The sequence below is a fragment of the Pleurodeles waltl genome, chromosome 12 (assembly GCF_031143425.1).
Source record: "Pleurodeles waltl isolate 20211129_DDA chromosome 12, aPleWal1.hap1.20221129, whole genome shotgun sequence".
Classification (NCBI taxonomy): domain Eukaryota; kingdom Metazoa; phylum Chordata; class Amphibia; order Caudata; family Salamandridae; genus Pleurodeles; species Pleurodeles waltl.
Genome location: NC_090451.1, coordinates 532,259,840 through 532,272,791, shown reverse-complemented (window position 1 = coordinate 532,272,791; position 12,952 = coordinate 532,259,840). Strand labels below are relative to the sequence as shown.

Below are 12,952 nucleotides of genomic sequence, written 5' to 3'. Positions count from 1 at the left end.
ATTTAGGCAGGGGACAGAACTTTGTACTGAGTGAGATGAAGAAATGCAGCCCATATTGCCCAGTTCGACTCCTGGCAGGTTAAATACAGGAAAGGATTAGGGGCCAGGGTGAGCCATACCTCCTCACTCACAAGGATGGGACACCATTGACAATATATCAGTTTAGGATGGTGTTGGCATTAACTGTAAAAGTAGCAAGGCTTCAGGGGTGTCACTTCACCACACATTCATTTAGAATTGGTGCAGCCACGACAGCCTTCCAGGCAGGAATGAAAGGTAATACAATAAAATAAATTGGGAGATGGGGATCAGATAGGTTCCGTTTGTATATATGCCCAAACATCCATAAGTAATGGACAACGGGAAGGGTGGTCCAAGGAAGAACTCGAGGCGGATGTCTGAACAAAATGTGTACAATGTATCAGTAATTAATACAATAAAGCCATGACTGTTGGCGCAAACGTCACCTCCTCCCTTTTGTGTTTGTTTTCCTCCACAGAATGCAAAACCGTGTGGGTCATTGGGCACTCCTACGTGTCCAGGGCAGCGGAAAGAGCTGGCAACAGTGGGGGGAATGGAATATTCTCGTTCCAGCGCACAAGGGTGGACTGGGTCGGAAAGCCCGGCAAATGGGGTACCCCTGTCGGATATTGGGGTGGATATATTTTTAAGGAACATAAGGGCAGCATTGAATGCAAAAGTTTATTGGTAGAGGGGAAGAATTGAGGCGCACCTAAGGCGTAAGGGGGCCTTGCTGGCAGCGAAAGCTCCCAGCAACGCATGGCGGTACTTACAAGGCAATCCTAAAGAATGATGTCTATTTGCGTGAGGGGAACAGGCCACAAACAGGTGACAGCCAGGATCCAGGGTGGTACTGGCAGGCTACCACAATGGCCTTGTGTGTTGAACCGGAAGGAAACAATCAAGGGCACAGCCGGTGTCCCGCAAGAAGTTGGGTAAAGGTGACTTGGCTGGAAGCTGACACTTGCCAGGAATAAAATAATAGTGGTACCGGAAGTGAATGGTCACCCGGTGGGCTGGAAGCAGACGCTTGCCCTAAAGAGGTAGGGGTGTGCTGGAAGTGTAAGGTCACCCGGTTGGGACTGAATAGTTACACCCAAGGTGATAGGGCACCTGGGGACAAAACTGGCCAGCACTGGCACTGAATGTAGGGCACAGTGTTTGGGAGGCCTGTGAAAAGAAGGGCACTGCCCTTGGAGTCAAATAAAATGATGGTTGAATGATCGCTTCCAAGTCAAAAAATTGCCTAATAAACTGTGGCCTCAATTCTTCCATAAAAGCGAAATTGGTGTGGTCTGAGTTTTTTGGGGACCAGGGGGGTGGGGGTGAGCGACCAGTGGGGGGTGCCGCCACTATGCAGCCTAGCCAGAGGCAGAGACGGAAGCCAACTACAGAGCAGCCACAGCCCAGGACATTTCCCCATCAGGGCAGAGTGGCTTTACATGAAGAGATCGATGTAGCTGCCAGAGCCTCAATGAGAGAGGGGGCAAGGAGGAGGGAGGGAATTACAAGCAACACCGGGACATTAACAAAACCAGCAACACCAGGATAGTAAGTAAACACACACCCTCAGGGAAAACAGCGTTTGATATTTGATCTTGGTCTTTGAATGCACAGCAAATGTGACAAGATAACAAGACTTACAGCCCTGTTTACAATAGAGCTCTGTAAACCACAAACGCTTGTCTCAAGTGCTCCAGATAAAAGGAAAAAGTAGTTACTGGACTCATGTTAAAAGGTGACTAGTGTATTTATATAGTACGTAATCCATGCTCTCAGGGAGAGTTAAACCCAACATGGGACATGCCAAATGCATGTCATGGACAAATGAGGAGAAAGAATAGGAGAGCGACAATGGAGCCAGCAAATGGGAAGCCTATGGTTTGGCAGAAGCCCACAAAGTATATAGAACATGTTGCAGAGAGACAATGCAAGCACTGTCTAGCCAAGACTTAAAAAGTGAGCTGTGTAAAAGCCCAGTCTGTTCCCTGGAGTGTGCCATTTCAGTTTCTACAATAAGAAACTGTTGACAAGCTGCAACGTCTAAACTTTAATGAAACACAATTAACAGTCAATGAATGTCCCACGCAGTAGGCAGGAAACAGACCTCTAGCAACACCACAAAGAATAGCTGAACAAACCAATAAGAATGTTCTGGAGGAATGAGGATTGTCAACACTAAGGTCCACATACAAACACGAACAGTCCATAATAAGCATCAGAGAGGTAAGTGGAACAATGCAGTAATGACCTACACAGTGAGCAATGAAGTGGTCTCCCAAGAAAACAATGGGGCAGTCAATCAGTAGTAGAACCAAATAAAGGTGTGAAGTATCTAATTATAGGCACAACAAAGGCCAGTGGAACAGTCCTTAGGAATCGCTAGAGACGGAGGTTTATCAACATGTGTGGAGACGTTCATCTGCAATTGTTTAGTTTACTGTTGTAGTTTAATAATGGGACCATTTTTTCAAGTTCAGAGGGATGACCACCTGATGAGGAACTTAACTCCCTTTATTTACATCCTCTGACCCATCATGTCCACTGCACATACACATTCAGGCAAACATTTCTTTATGCCACATGAATACAGCTGCACACTTATCTCCCATTATTAACTTTCACTGATCTCACACATTTGTAGTGGTGCTTCCCATAACTTAGCTAAGACAGGCGGATCAGATCCATATAGTTATTTCCCAATGATTATTTCTTGAGATATGTAGAAAGCTGGCCCTTTATGTGGTGTGTGTACACCGTGTAAAGGCTCCTGGGGGGTCCCTAATGAGTGGACAGGGTTTGCTATACAATCCCAAAATGCTCTATTTAGGGGTTGCGTGGGAGAGCAGCCTTAGGCTTAACTCAGATGAATACAAGACATCTACAATTACGCACAATAGTCAATAAATGAGACATCAGATTCAAAAAGGAGATCCACATCAATTTATAAAAATAGTACGTATCTTTATGTATATTTAGGCATCAGAGAAAAATCATTCAGGTAACTGCGTTTTTAAATAGGAATTCCTTTTACTTTAAAAAGTGGGCACAGTGCAATTTCTGAGTTCTGCAATGTTATCTTATAGGAGGAAAAACAAGTTCTGCCTTCAGGTACTGTATGGCGACTTACGGGACCAATCTCCAAGACTTAAGGTGAGTATTGGGCAAGAGTCAGGATCACATCAACAGGTCACTCCGGGCAGCCGGGTGCAGAGGTATAGTACAGTGTTGGATGTCCAATGTATTTCAATGGAGATCGGTCTGCACAGAAAAAGGCTCCAGGCTCTGGCCAGGAGGCCAGTCAAGGTCAAACAACAGGTAGGTTACAAACTTGGGGTGCTCGGGGACGTAGGAGCACTTTTGGTGCTCTTCTCCGTGGGTCCGGGACAACCAGTGCAGAGGTGTCCTTTGGTGTCAGGTTTCTGTGTCTGGGAGCACTCGTGGTTGAATTGTCCTGTGGTCTGAAACTAAGAGCTAGGGGACTTTGTTGACACCAGGGGTCCACTTTAACTTGGGCCGGAGGCGACAGGTGCAGTGGGTGTTTTAGGCATCAGGTTTCTCTGACCACAGGAGCCAAGGGACAGGCGGTCTGCACACAGGGGCTGCAGGCGACTACAGGGTGTCCAGGAGGGGTGAAAGCAAAATGGACTCGGACTCTGCGGGGCTGGGGAACATTGTTGGCACTGGTGGTCCTCTTCACTTTGGGTCAGAGGCGGCAGGTGCAGTGGTGACTTCAGGTGTCGATTTCTGGCAGTTCCAGAGACTTCAGAGTCCCTTTTTCGAGGCTTTTAGAGAACAAGTCTGCTGTTCACAGGAGGTCTTCAGTCTTTATTGAAGGCAGGCAGTCCACCCAGGATTCTGGGGTCACAGCTGCGAGTCAACTTTGATGCAGATTTCGTCAAGGGATGCAGACACGCCAGCTGGATTGGTAACAGGTCAGGTGCTTCTTTTCTCCTCTTGTGCTGTTGCATCTCTTCAGTGTCCTTTATCTTCTTATGTCGTCAGAAATTGCTTCTCTATTTCCAGGAGCTCCCCTAAAGACTGAATTTAGGGGCATTAGGGCTGTGTAGCGTAGTAGCCAATGATCTATTGACCCTTGGGGTCACTACGCCTCTTATGACCACTTCCAGTGGGAAGTGGGCATAACCCTATCCCAGAATTCCTAAGTATGCCATCACCAAGATGGCTACTTCTGAAAAATTGTGTCCACCTTGCAGTAGCCCACCCTGGGGATTGGTACTAGCCTGGGGGTGGCACATCGCCTTGACTAGCTAATTTTCCTACCTGTCCAGGTGCCAAATGGGCTCTGGACAGGAGGTTGGCTTCCACTCCCTTGAGGGAGCCAGATGTGCATTTCAAAGGTGGCAGCTCTTTGAGGCTTTCCACCTTAGGAAGGCTAATCAGCAGGTCATCCCATGGATACGGGAGTCTCACCCTCTTCCCTTTTGTCTGGATCTCCTGAATGCAGAAGGCTCTCACCCTAGGGGTCCAGAACGCTGTCCCGGGTGGCAGGCTGGGCACCTCTAAGGTGTCCTCTGAGTCCATGTATTGGTAAATTCGACACTGGCATCAATGTGGGTTCACCAATACTAGATGTTTGATACCGAAAATCCCTATCTTCAGTGAAGCCATCATGTAGTTGGTGAACTCGTATTGACCCAGTGTCCAGCACATACATTTAAAATGGCTTCACTGGTCACTTACTGTGAATCGACAAAAGACATAGCAGGGGCATATTTACTTGTGCAGATATGCCCTCACATATAATATAATGCTCCCTGCCTTAGGGCTGTAAGGCCTGCTATAGGGGTGATTTACATTAATTGCATGCAGTGATAGCTGACATGGCACATGGGTTGTGTGCCATGTCGTGTTTTCACTTTTGTCTGCACCAAGACACCCAGCCTGCAACGGGAGCCTGTCATGAGATTAGTGAGGGGTTCCTTAGGGTGCCACAATCCATGCTGCAGCCCTTATAGATCCTCTTTAGTACTCCAGACCCTAGGTACCAGGTTGTACCATTTACTAGGGACTTACAGAGGGTGCTCAAAGTAATGCCAATGTGGGAAACAACTGTGCAGTTTTGGTAAAGAGAGCTGGCACTGGTTAGTAGGAATCCAGTGGGGAGGGAGAGAGGGACTCCTATTCCTACTATTTTGTCCGGTTTCCGATCAACAAACTCTGTAACTAATGTAATACAACATACTTTAGTTTGTAGTCAATAAAAGATTGTGTATATATATATAAGCATATCAAAAAGGAGCTTTTAGATTGGCTGACATTCTATGTTTGTCACACTTCAGCTATATAAACCCCCAGTGTAGGAATGTGTCCTTTTTGGACATGGTCGCCCCCACATTTTGCCTGGTATCTAATGCTATTTTGACTTAAGTGCACTGGGTTTCTGCTAACCAGGTCCACAGTGCCAGATCTCTTTCCATACAACTATATAATTGTTCACCGATTTGCAAGACCTCTAGCACCCTTTTAACTCCTTAGGAGATGGCACCTCTGATACCTAGGGTATGGGTACTAAGGGCTGCAGCATGTATTGTGCCACCCTAAGGGACCTCCTCACCACATTAATGCAGACTGCCATTGCAGGCTGCGTGACAGTGCAGACAAAAGTTAAAACACAACATGCATTGCATGCAATATATGTAAGTCACCTTTACAGCATGCCTTTCAGCCCTAAGGCAGGGTGCATTATACTACATGTGTGGATATATCTCCATAAGCAGATAAGCCCCTGTAATGTCTAAACCAATTCCTAGACATTACAAGAGAACAGGGGGGCCATCTTAAGGTATGCACTGGACACTGGTCAAAACGAGTACCCCAGCGACATAATGGCTCCACTAAAACCTATGATGTTTGGTATCTAACATCGTGTATTAATAAACCCACACTGATTCCAGTAATGGGTTTATTAATGCATGCACAAGAGGGAACCTTAGAGGTATACCCTGAAACCGTCTAGTACTCTACGGTGGTAGCTGACTAGTAGAGTCCAGGCTGTTACCACAGACAGGTTTCTGACTCCCCCGCAGGTGAAAGCCCATGCTCTTGGAGGTCAGAAATAATGCCTGCTCCGGAGGAAGGTGTTCACACCTCCTCCAGCAGGATGGCCAGTGATTTAGCATACCAAGGCCAGGGACTTTAAAGTCCCTGCCACCTTTGATGTGCAACCCTGGCTTCCCCAGACCTGGAAGATGCCACACCCTGCCCTGGGGCGCATTTGACACCAGGACAGGTGGGAAATTAGATATGCAAGGAGGTGCAGTGCACTACCAGGCCAGTCACACCCCTAAAGTGAGCTGCCTGATGTGCCCCACTCTAGGAAAAATCGGCCATCTTGATGATCGCATAATTCGAAACTCTGGGACTGGTTATGACCACTTCTCACAGGAAGGCCCCCCCTGTACCCCCAGTACCTGCCTACAACCTCTTTGTAAAGGTCATTGAAACTGTGAGAGGCTTGGACCACAAAAATCAGACACCTGAAAGCACAACTCCACCAAGCCCTTAGCCTGAGTCGAAGTGGGTCAATGGTGCCAACGAGGTCATGAGACCCTGCAGAGCTGAACCCCACCTTTGATTTAGCCAGACTGGTTGCCCAGTAGCCACCTGTAGCCTCTTTTGTGCATGAACCAAGAACCACAAGGAGTCTTCACAGCACGACCCCGACGGACAAAGTCCCACTGCACATGTGCCCCCCCCTCAGTCCGTGTTGCTGTGGACCGACAGTGTGCCTCTGTTTGCAAGACCCTCAAGGCTTGAGCCCCCCTTTCATGTTTAGCCAGATTGATCACTCAGTCTCTACTTGCAAGCCTCTTTTCCCCAGGACCATTCCCCATTAAACGAATGGGACACCCAACACTGTAACGCACCACTGCACCTGAACGCCTCAGTCCCTCCAGAAGTGACCTCTTGGTGCTGCCTCAGACTCACCTTAACTCCTGAAGAATAGTCCTGTAAGTCGGTGCCAAGGGGCTGAATGCAATGTAAGTTACTTTTCCCTTAGAATAACATTACCACGTTAAAGTCACAGCAATTGTATTTTCTGTATACTTAAACATTTCTAACTTCAAAAGTACTTACCCAATGACGAAGTTCTTGGTGTAAAAAAAATATAAAAGTGTGTTATTTTTCTAAATTGGTGTGGATCTCCTTATTGAGTGTATGAGTATCATCTACTGAAGGTGTGTATGTAACAAATGTCTAACACTCCCCTTTGATTAGCCTAAGCTGCACAACCACACTACTACAAACAGAGTATTTGGGAATTTTAGAGAAATCATTGTCCTCTTCTAAGGGGATAACCGGACTCTTTACATAGCATACCTCTTTTCGGTATAGTATATAAAGAGCCAGCTTCCTACATTGGTGGTGAAGCAGTGGAATACAGGCTTGACATTTGCTGTATCACTCGGTCAATAAGTGATTCCACTCGTTACACAGCATACCTCTTTATAATATATACTATATAAATAGCCAGCTTCCTACAACCAGAGCATGTAGATTTGCAGTAAAAATAAAAGAGTAAAAAAATTGCATAAATGCTTTACACATTGATTATTTCAGTTGTTTGGAAAATGTGTTTACTTTTACATGCGTTTTTGGGTTAATGTCAAGTTAGGTTTAGGCACGGATTTTGACTAAGGTATGGCGTAGGAGTTAAAGTTAAAGAACTTTGGTTGGGCTCTGCTTGCTTCTACGCTGAGTTAAGCCACACAAATACTGTATATACATACATTTGGATCAAGGTTGGAGTCAGAGTTAAATTATGGTAAAACAACAGAGTAGATATATTTTATATTATTGGCAATTACAGGTTAGCATTTCTATTTAAAATGTAAGCAAATCACACTATTTCAATAACAATTTCGAAAGCTCTACATTTGTTGCAGACTGGCAGCCACAGCATCCTACAGGTTAATTTCGGAGGAACAGGGACCAACTCAGCAGCAAAATTAAGCCATGTTGCAAGAAAAGAATAGGAGGCAGGACCTTCCTTTGTGCTTGCCAACATTCCTTCGCTTGAGGAAGATGTGTGTGCATTTATTATTTATCCAAGTCATCAATGTTTGCTTCTATTTTGATTTCCCACAGGGGTTATTTAGAGCTGATTTCTCAAATGGGGTTCTGCCAGACTCAACATGCCCTATTAACTAGCAATACGTGCAGTGGGATCACTACTTAAGCTAAGCTGTTACTTAATGACTGGTGTTATGGTGCGTACTACAGCAACCATGCTGCTGGAGGTAGTTATTGAAATCACAGCCCTTCACTTAAAAGTATGGATGCAGCATGTATTGTTTGAGAGGGGTCGAGGAAGCAGAACGTAAAAATCTTGGCCTTTTACCTGCCAGCAGAGACCTTGTATGGAAAATAGTAAGAGAAAGGTGCAATGTAAGCAAAACATAACGCAGTAGCAAAGTGTGATGAATGATCACTGCTCATTGCAGGATGCCCTCTGCAGCATGTGAAGTGGTAAAAGTTGGTTATGACCTAAACAAAGCTTAGGCTCTCTGCAGATATCTTGCAAAAGTCGAGACGACATCAGAGAAGGTGATACAGGCAATGCCTGGTGGCCTTAATTACTTGCAGAGATTTCAAGAACCGCTGTGATATAAGCCAACAGTTTTGTCCTTCCCTACCTGCAGATACCTCAATGGAGCTTTGGAGATGGCACAGGGCGAGATGTGATGTAATAATCACCTTGCATCTTTACCTCGCTACAGAGAGGTCCTGGTCAGGGTTGGGTGGGTGAGAGATGTGTTAGGTGCAACCATGCTTGCTGTTCTTACCTGCTTGCACAGGTACTCTGAGAACTTGCTCAGTCCTTCTTCGTGCAGACCGAGCAATGGCATGATCTTAAAGAACCGCTCCACTTGGGGCAGGTCACCTTCCTTAGTAGCCGCATCCAGCTTCTCACTGACAATGACCTTCAGTCGGCGCTCTGCGTCTTGTAAAAGGTCTAGGTTGGCATTAATAACGTTTCCTGGCATGGGGTTCAGAGAAGATAATCACTGTTCTGTGACAACAAAAGAACTGGCAATGCTTTTGACGTTTAACAAAATGACAAGATAAAAAAGGCAAGAATACAAACGTAATGCAGTGCTGCAAGAAAGACACTGACAGGGCATGACTATGGGTTCTCGTTCATGTATTTTATATGCTTACAGCAAGAAGTTCAATACCACATGTTTATTTGCACTGAAGGTTACATGGTTACTAGAGTCTGCAATTGCTTATTAGAAAAAAACGACTGTGTTCCTAACTGTAAGGAAGCCATGCTATGGTCATTCTTTATAGACACCACTAAGGCTTACATTTCAAAGCTAAAGGCAGGAGTCTGTAGGAAACACTTCACTGGAACAAGAGAAGCCCTTAAGTGATTCAAGAATAGGGGAGGCAAACCTGAATAATTGCACTTCTGCTGCCTCCACTACACCCTTCTACCAGACAGCAAGGGTATACTATTTACTGTCTTATTCCACCTTCTCACAGCAATGGGTGCTGTCTGGATTGCATTTCATTAACATCAAAAACGCACCAATTTCCCCCTTAACTAACAGGGATTATTTGCATCAAAACGTTGTTCTTAGAACAGGAATAGCTTGTAATTATTTTTAATAAGGTAATGCCATGGGTTGTTATGCAGTGAATCCCATTGATAAATCATTCTTTAACCGTGCTCTCTCAAACCTCCTTTACAGGAAAGAGGTATTTTCACTTGCACATGCTTGGTGTGGGCTGAACAGCAGTATCTGTTCACTGGACCTGAGGATGAAAAGAGAAGCCGGAATCCATATAGTACCGTTCAGTATTCCTTGCGGTTAATGTAACCCTTTATGGGAGGGAAGGGCTGTGAATGCATACCTAGGTGTGTGTATCATCTCTAGTGGCGTTTCCTGCTCCTTACAGGATTTCTGTTTGGTTAAATATGTAAACACTCACCTTCATTTCCCTGTCTGCTAAGCTCAATGACTGACTTGTCCAGTGAGAGATAGCGGTGGATGTGTGCAGCTGCCTGCTCATAATCCTCGTTCCTCAGGGCTGTCTGAACACCATCCATGCAGAACTTCAGATCTAGTATGTCATCGGCTCGCTGGATGGCCTGGTATAGTCGATTCTGCAAGAAGTACGCATGCATTGGTACCCAAATAGTGTCTGGTGATGCCTGGCTGGACAGTGGATCTCCTGATCTACCATCCAGCCAGCCATTAGTAGAGCATAGCAAGCCAGTGGCAGATATAAACATTCTAAACAAATGTACATTACAAAAGTGTGCACATGCTCTCAAACGAAGTGTGAAAACCGGACCAGCACCAAACTCTACAGTGATCGTTTGCACATCCACAAGCAGTTCCAAGGAACATCACAGTGTTAGTACTAAAATGGGAGGTCTGATGCAAGCCCCATATTTGGACTCATGGTTTCTTCACGAGTCTAGCATGCCCCAATCATCCTATGCACCGAGAGTTTAATACATACCAGATTATGAAAAACTAGCATTACAAAGGACTAGGCTGTTTACTGTGCAGAGCATACAAAATAAGTCGATTGAGGCACCTCTAGGACTAAACTCACCACCTTCAAAACATCTAAGAATAAGATGCAGCACTTGGTTTGGAAATATTCAGGCATCCCCTATGATGTGGATCCAAGGCTGGCAGAGGCATGATACACGAGTACTCTTCCTAGAATCTCCCAGGTAACATCTAAATTGAGGCTTCCCTGAAGATCTACCAAGGTGTCCTAAGGCTTTTGCATAGATTAACAGTGGGGGAGGGAGTGAAAAGGTCAGGGGAGTGGGAGGGATGACGGGAGAACGGGTAGTCATCGATAGTCAACAGTACATATTCAGAAGTCAGCTTCATAGGCCTGGTCTAATGTGGATGGTATCGGAGCACAGACTCTGGAGTGAGACAGAAATTAAATCATTCGCAAACAAGGAGCACCAAATGATTACACTGGCTGCAATAAAGCAACTCCACGATATTGGAACATGTTCGCCTGCTGTATTGATCGTAAGCTTTGCCACAAGCCAAAATGTGTAATAGAGGCATTCTTTTCAGTGGGAGCACATAATTTTGACACAATCAAATCGTGTATTCAGGGGAAGTAAAAGTGTGGGTGGAGTCAAAGCTCCTCTGAGTCATACTCTAAAAACTTTTTTTGCTGATCATAAAAGGTTTCTATACAGCTATGCCTAAAAATAAAAAAAATACTACACCACAGATGCATGCACACCATTGCTAAGTATGCAACTTATAGACAAAAACGAAATATATTAAAAAATATATTTTTTCCTAAAAATAACTAAGTCCTTAATCTTAGACCTTCTATAATATGGACGGTAACAAAGTGCAGAAACTGCAAAACACAAATACACAAATTATCAATCAACCTTTTTTCAATCAGAGGCACAATAAACCATCACTAAAATCAGTGTAAGAAATGAATGAAGAAATTAGTGCAACAAGTGTCCCAAAGCACAAGCAGCATAAACAGACAGATCGCACTGCAGAAAGCAACAGATATTACTGTACATATGGATTCACAATGTACTCCCATTTGCAGCACTGAAATTCACTAAAACACTATTTGCTACAGAATTTCGGTCCTGGGAACATTATCATCGGGCGGGCATAATGACTTTTTGCTTTGAGCCCTACTGAATGGGAATAGGAAATGGGGAGGTTCGGGAAGAAGAGTGAAAGAAAACAAATTAATAAAGCAAACAAAGAGACAGAAGACGTCTAGGGAAATACCTTGGCAAGGTCAAGTTGACGGACTTTGCTGCTGACGTTCTCTGCAAGACTACAGGTAAAGGTGATCATTCCAGATAACTGCTTGGCATCACCCTCAATTAGCTGAAGGTTGGGGCTACAGAGAAGAAACGGTAGCATGTCAGACAACTTCAGAAATGACAAAATATGATCAGAAGACAGCAGATACTTGCGAACCAATACAAAAGATAGTGAAGGTGGGCATGCACATGGTAAATCATGAAGATGCAGAGAACAGTCTCATGCATAGAGACTGGAAAAAATCCTCTAAAGGCAGATGAGCTGAGCGTTTATTGCAATTTCTTAAAACACATCATGCATCAGTGTCACTGGAGCTGCAAAAGAATGAAACTCTACAGTTCGTGATGTTTGCAGGATCAACATCTTAAAAATACAGACCCCATGCGCTGAAGAGAAACCATCTTGCTCTCAATGGTGCTCTGCTGTCCCAAGAGGGCTTCAAGCTGGGCCTCTACATCTTTCTGAAAAGAAAAACAGAGGCACAGTCTGTCAAAGGTATAGCTATGTATTCTAAAGAGATAACTAAAGCATTACTCATTGTGATGACTTAAAACCTCAGATGCTCATTAGACTTACATAAGAGATAGCGAAAGGAATTAATCAAAGCAAAAAAATAAGGACAGGATTAAGAATAGAAGGAATTAAAACTGGTGAACGAGAGCATGATTAAAAACGAAAGAAGCAGTAGAACAGTACTGGGTTGTGAGTTATAGCAGGGGAGTAAAGACGGGATTCAGAATTAAACTGACGTAGGAGTTGAAAATGGAATTCTGGAAGGCAGGAACCCCAGCAACAGAAATGGAACATGATTCATAAAAAGAGTAATTGAGCATGAGTATTACAACAGAATTCAGGGAAGACAGAATTTGAGTAAGAGAATACACACATTAGCAGAAATTGTCCTCTTGGTTCAAATGTCTTCTATTTCTCTCCATGAATAATTTCTATCCTAGAGTGGAGTAGGTAAATGTAGGAGTTTGGTGAGGCTGGGCCTGAATAAGGCAGTCTCAATGGTGCTGCAAGAAGACTAATTGACTAACCAGATCTTCAGCTTCTGGAGGAACTCAAGAAGTGAGGAGGAGGCCCTGATGTTTTGGGGGAGGTTGTTCCAG

The 12,952-nt window shown here is 44.6% G+C and overlaps 1 protein-coding gene across 1 annotated transcript in view; it reads right to left on the bottom strand.

Annotated features, from left to right (window-relative positions):
* Positions 1-12,952, bottom strand: part of COG4 (component of oligomeric golgi complex 4) — a 240,022-nt gene that overhangs the window by 144,011 nt on the left and 83,059 nt on the right. The window contains exons 2-5 of the mRNA XM_069217516.1: positions 12,219-12,301; positions 11,802-11,916; positions 9,985-10,159; positions 8,832-9,025 (exon numbers count right to left, since the gene is read on the bottom strand). Of these exons, the coding sequence (XP_069073617.1) occupies positions 8,832-9,025; positions 9,985-10,159; positions 11,802-11,916; positions 12,219-12,301 (567 nt within the window). The remainder of the gene's footprint in view (positions 1-8,831; positions 9,026-9,984; positions 10,160-11,801; positions 11,917-12,218; positions 12,302-12,952) is intronic.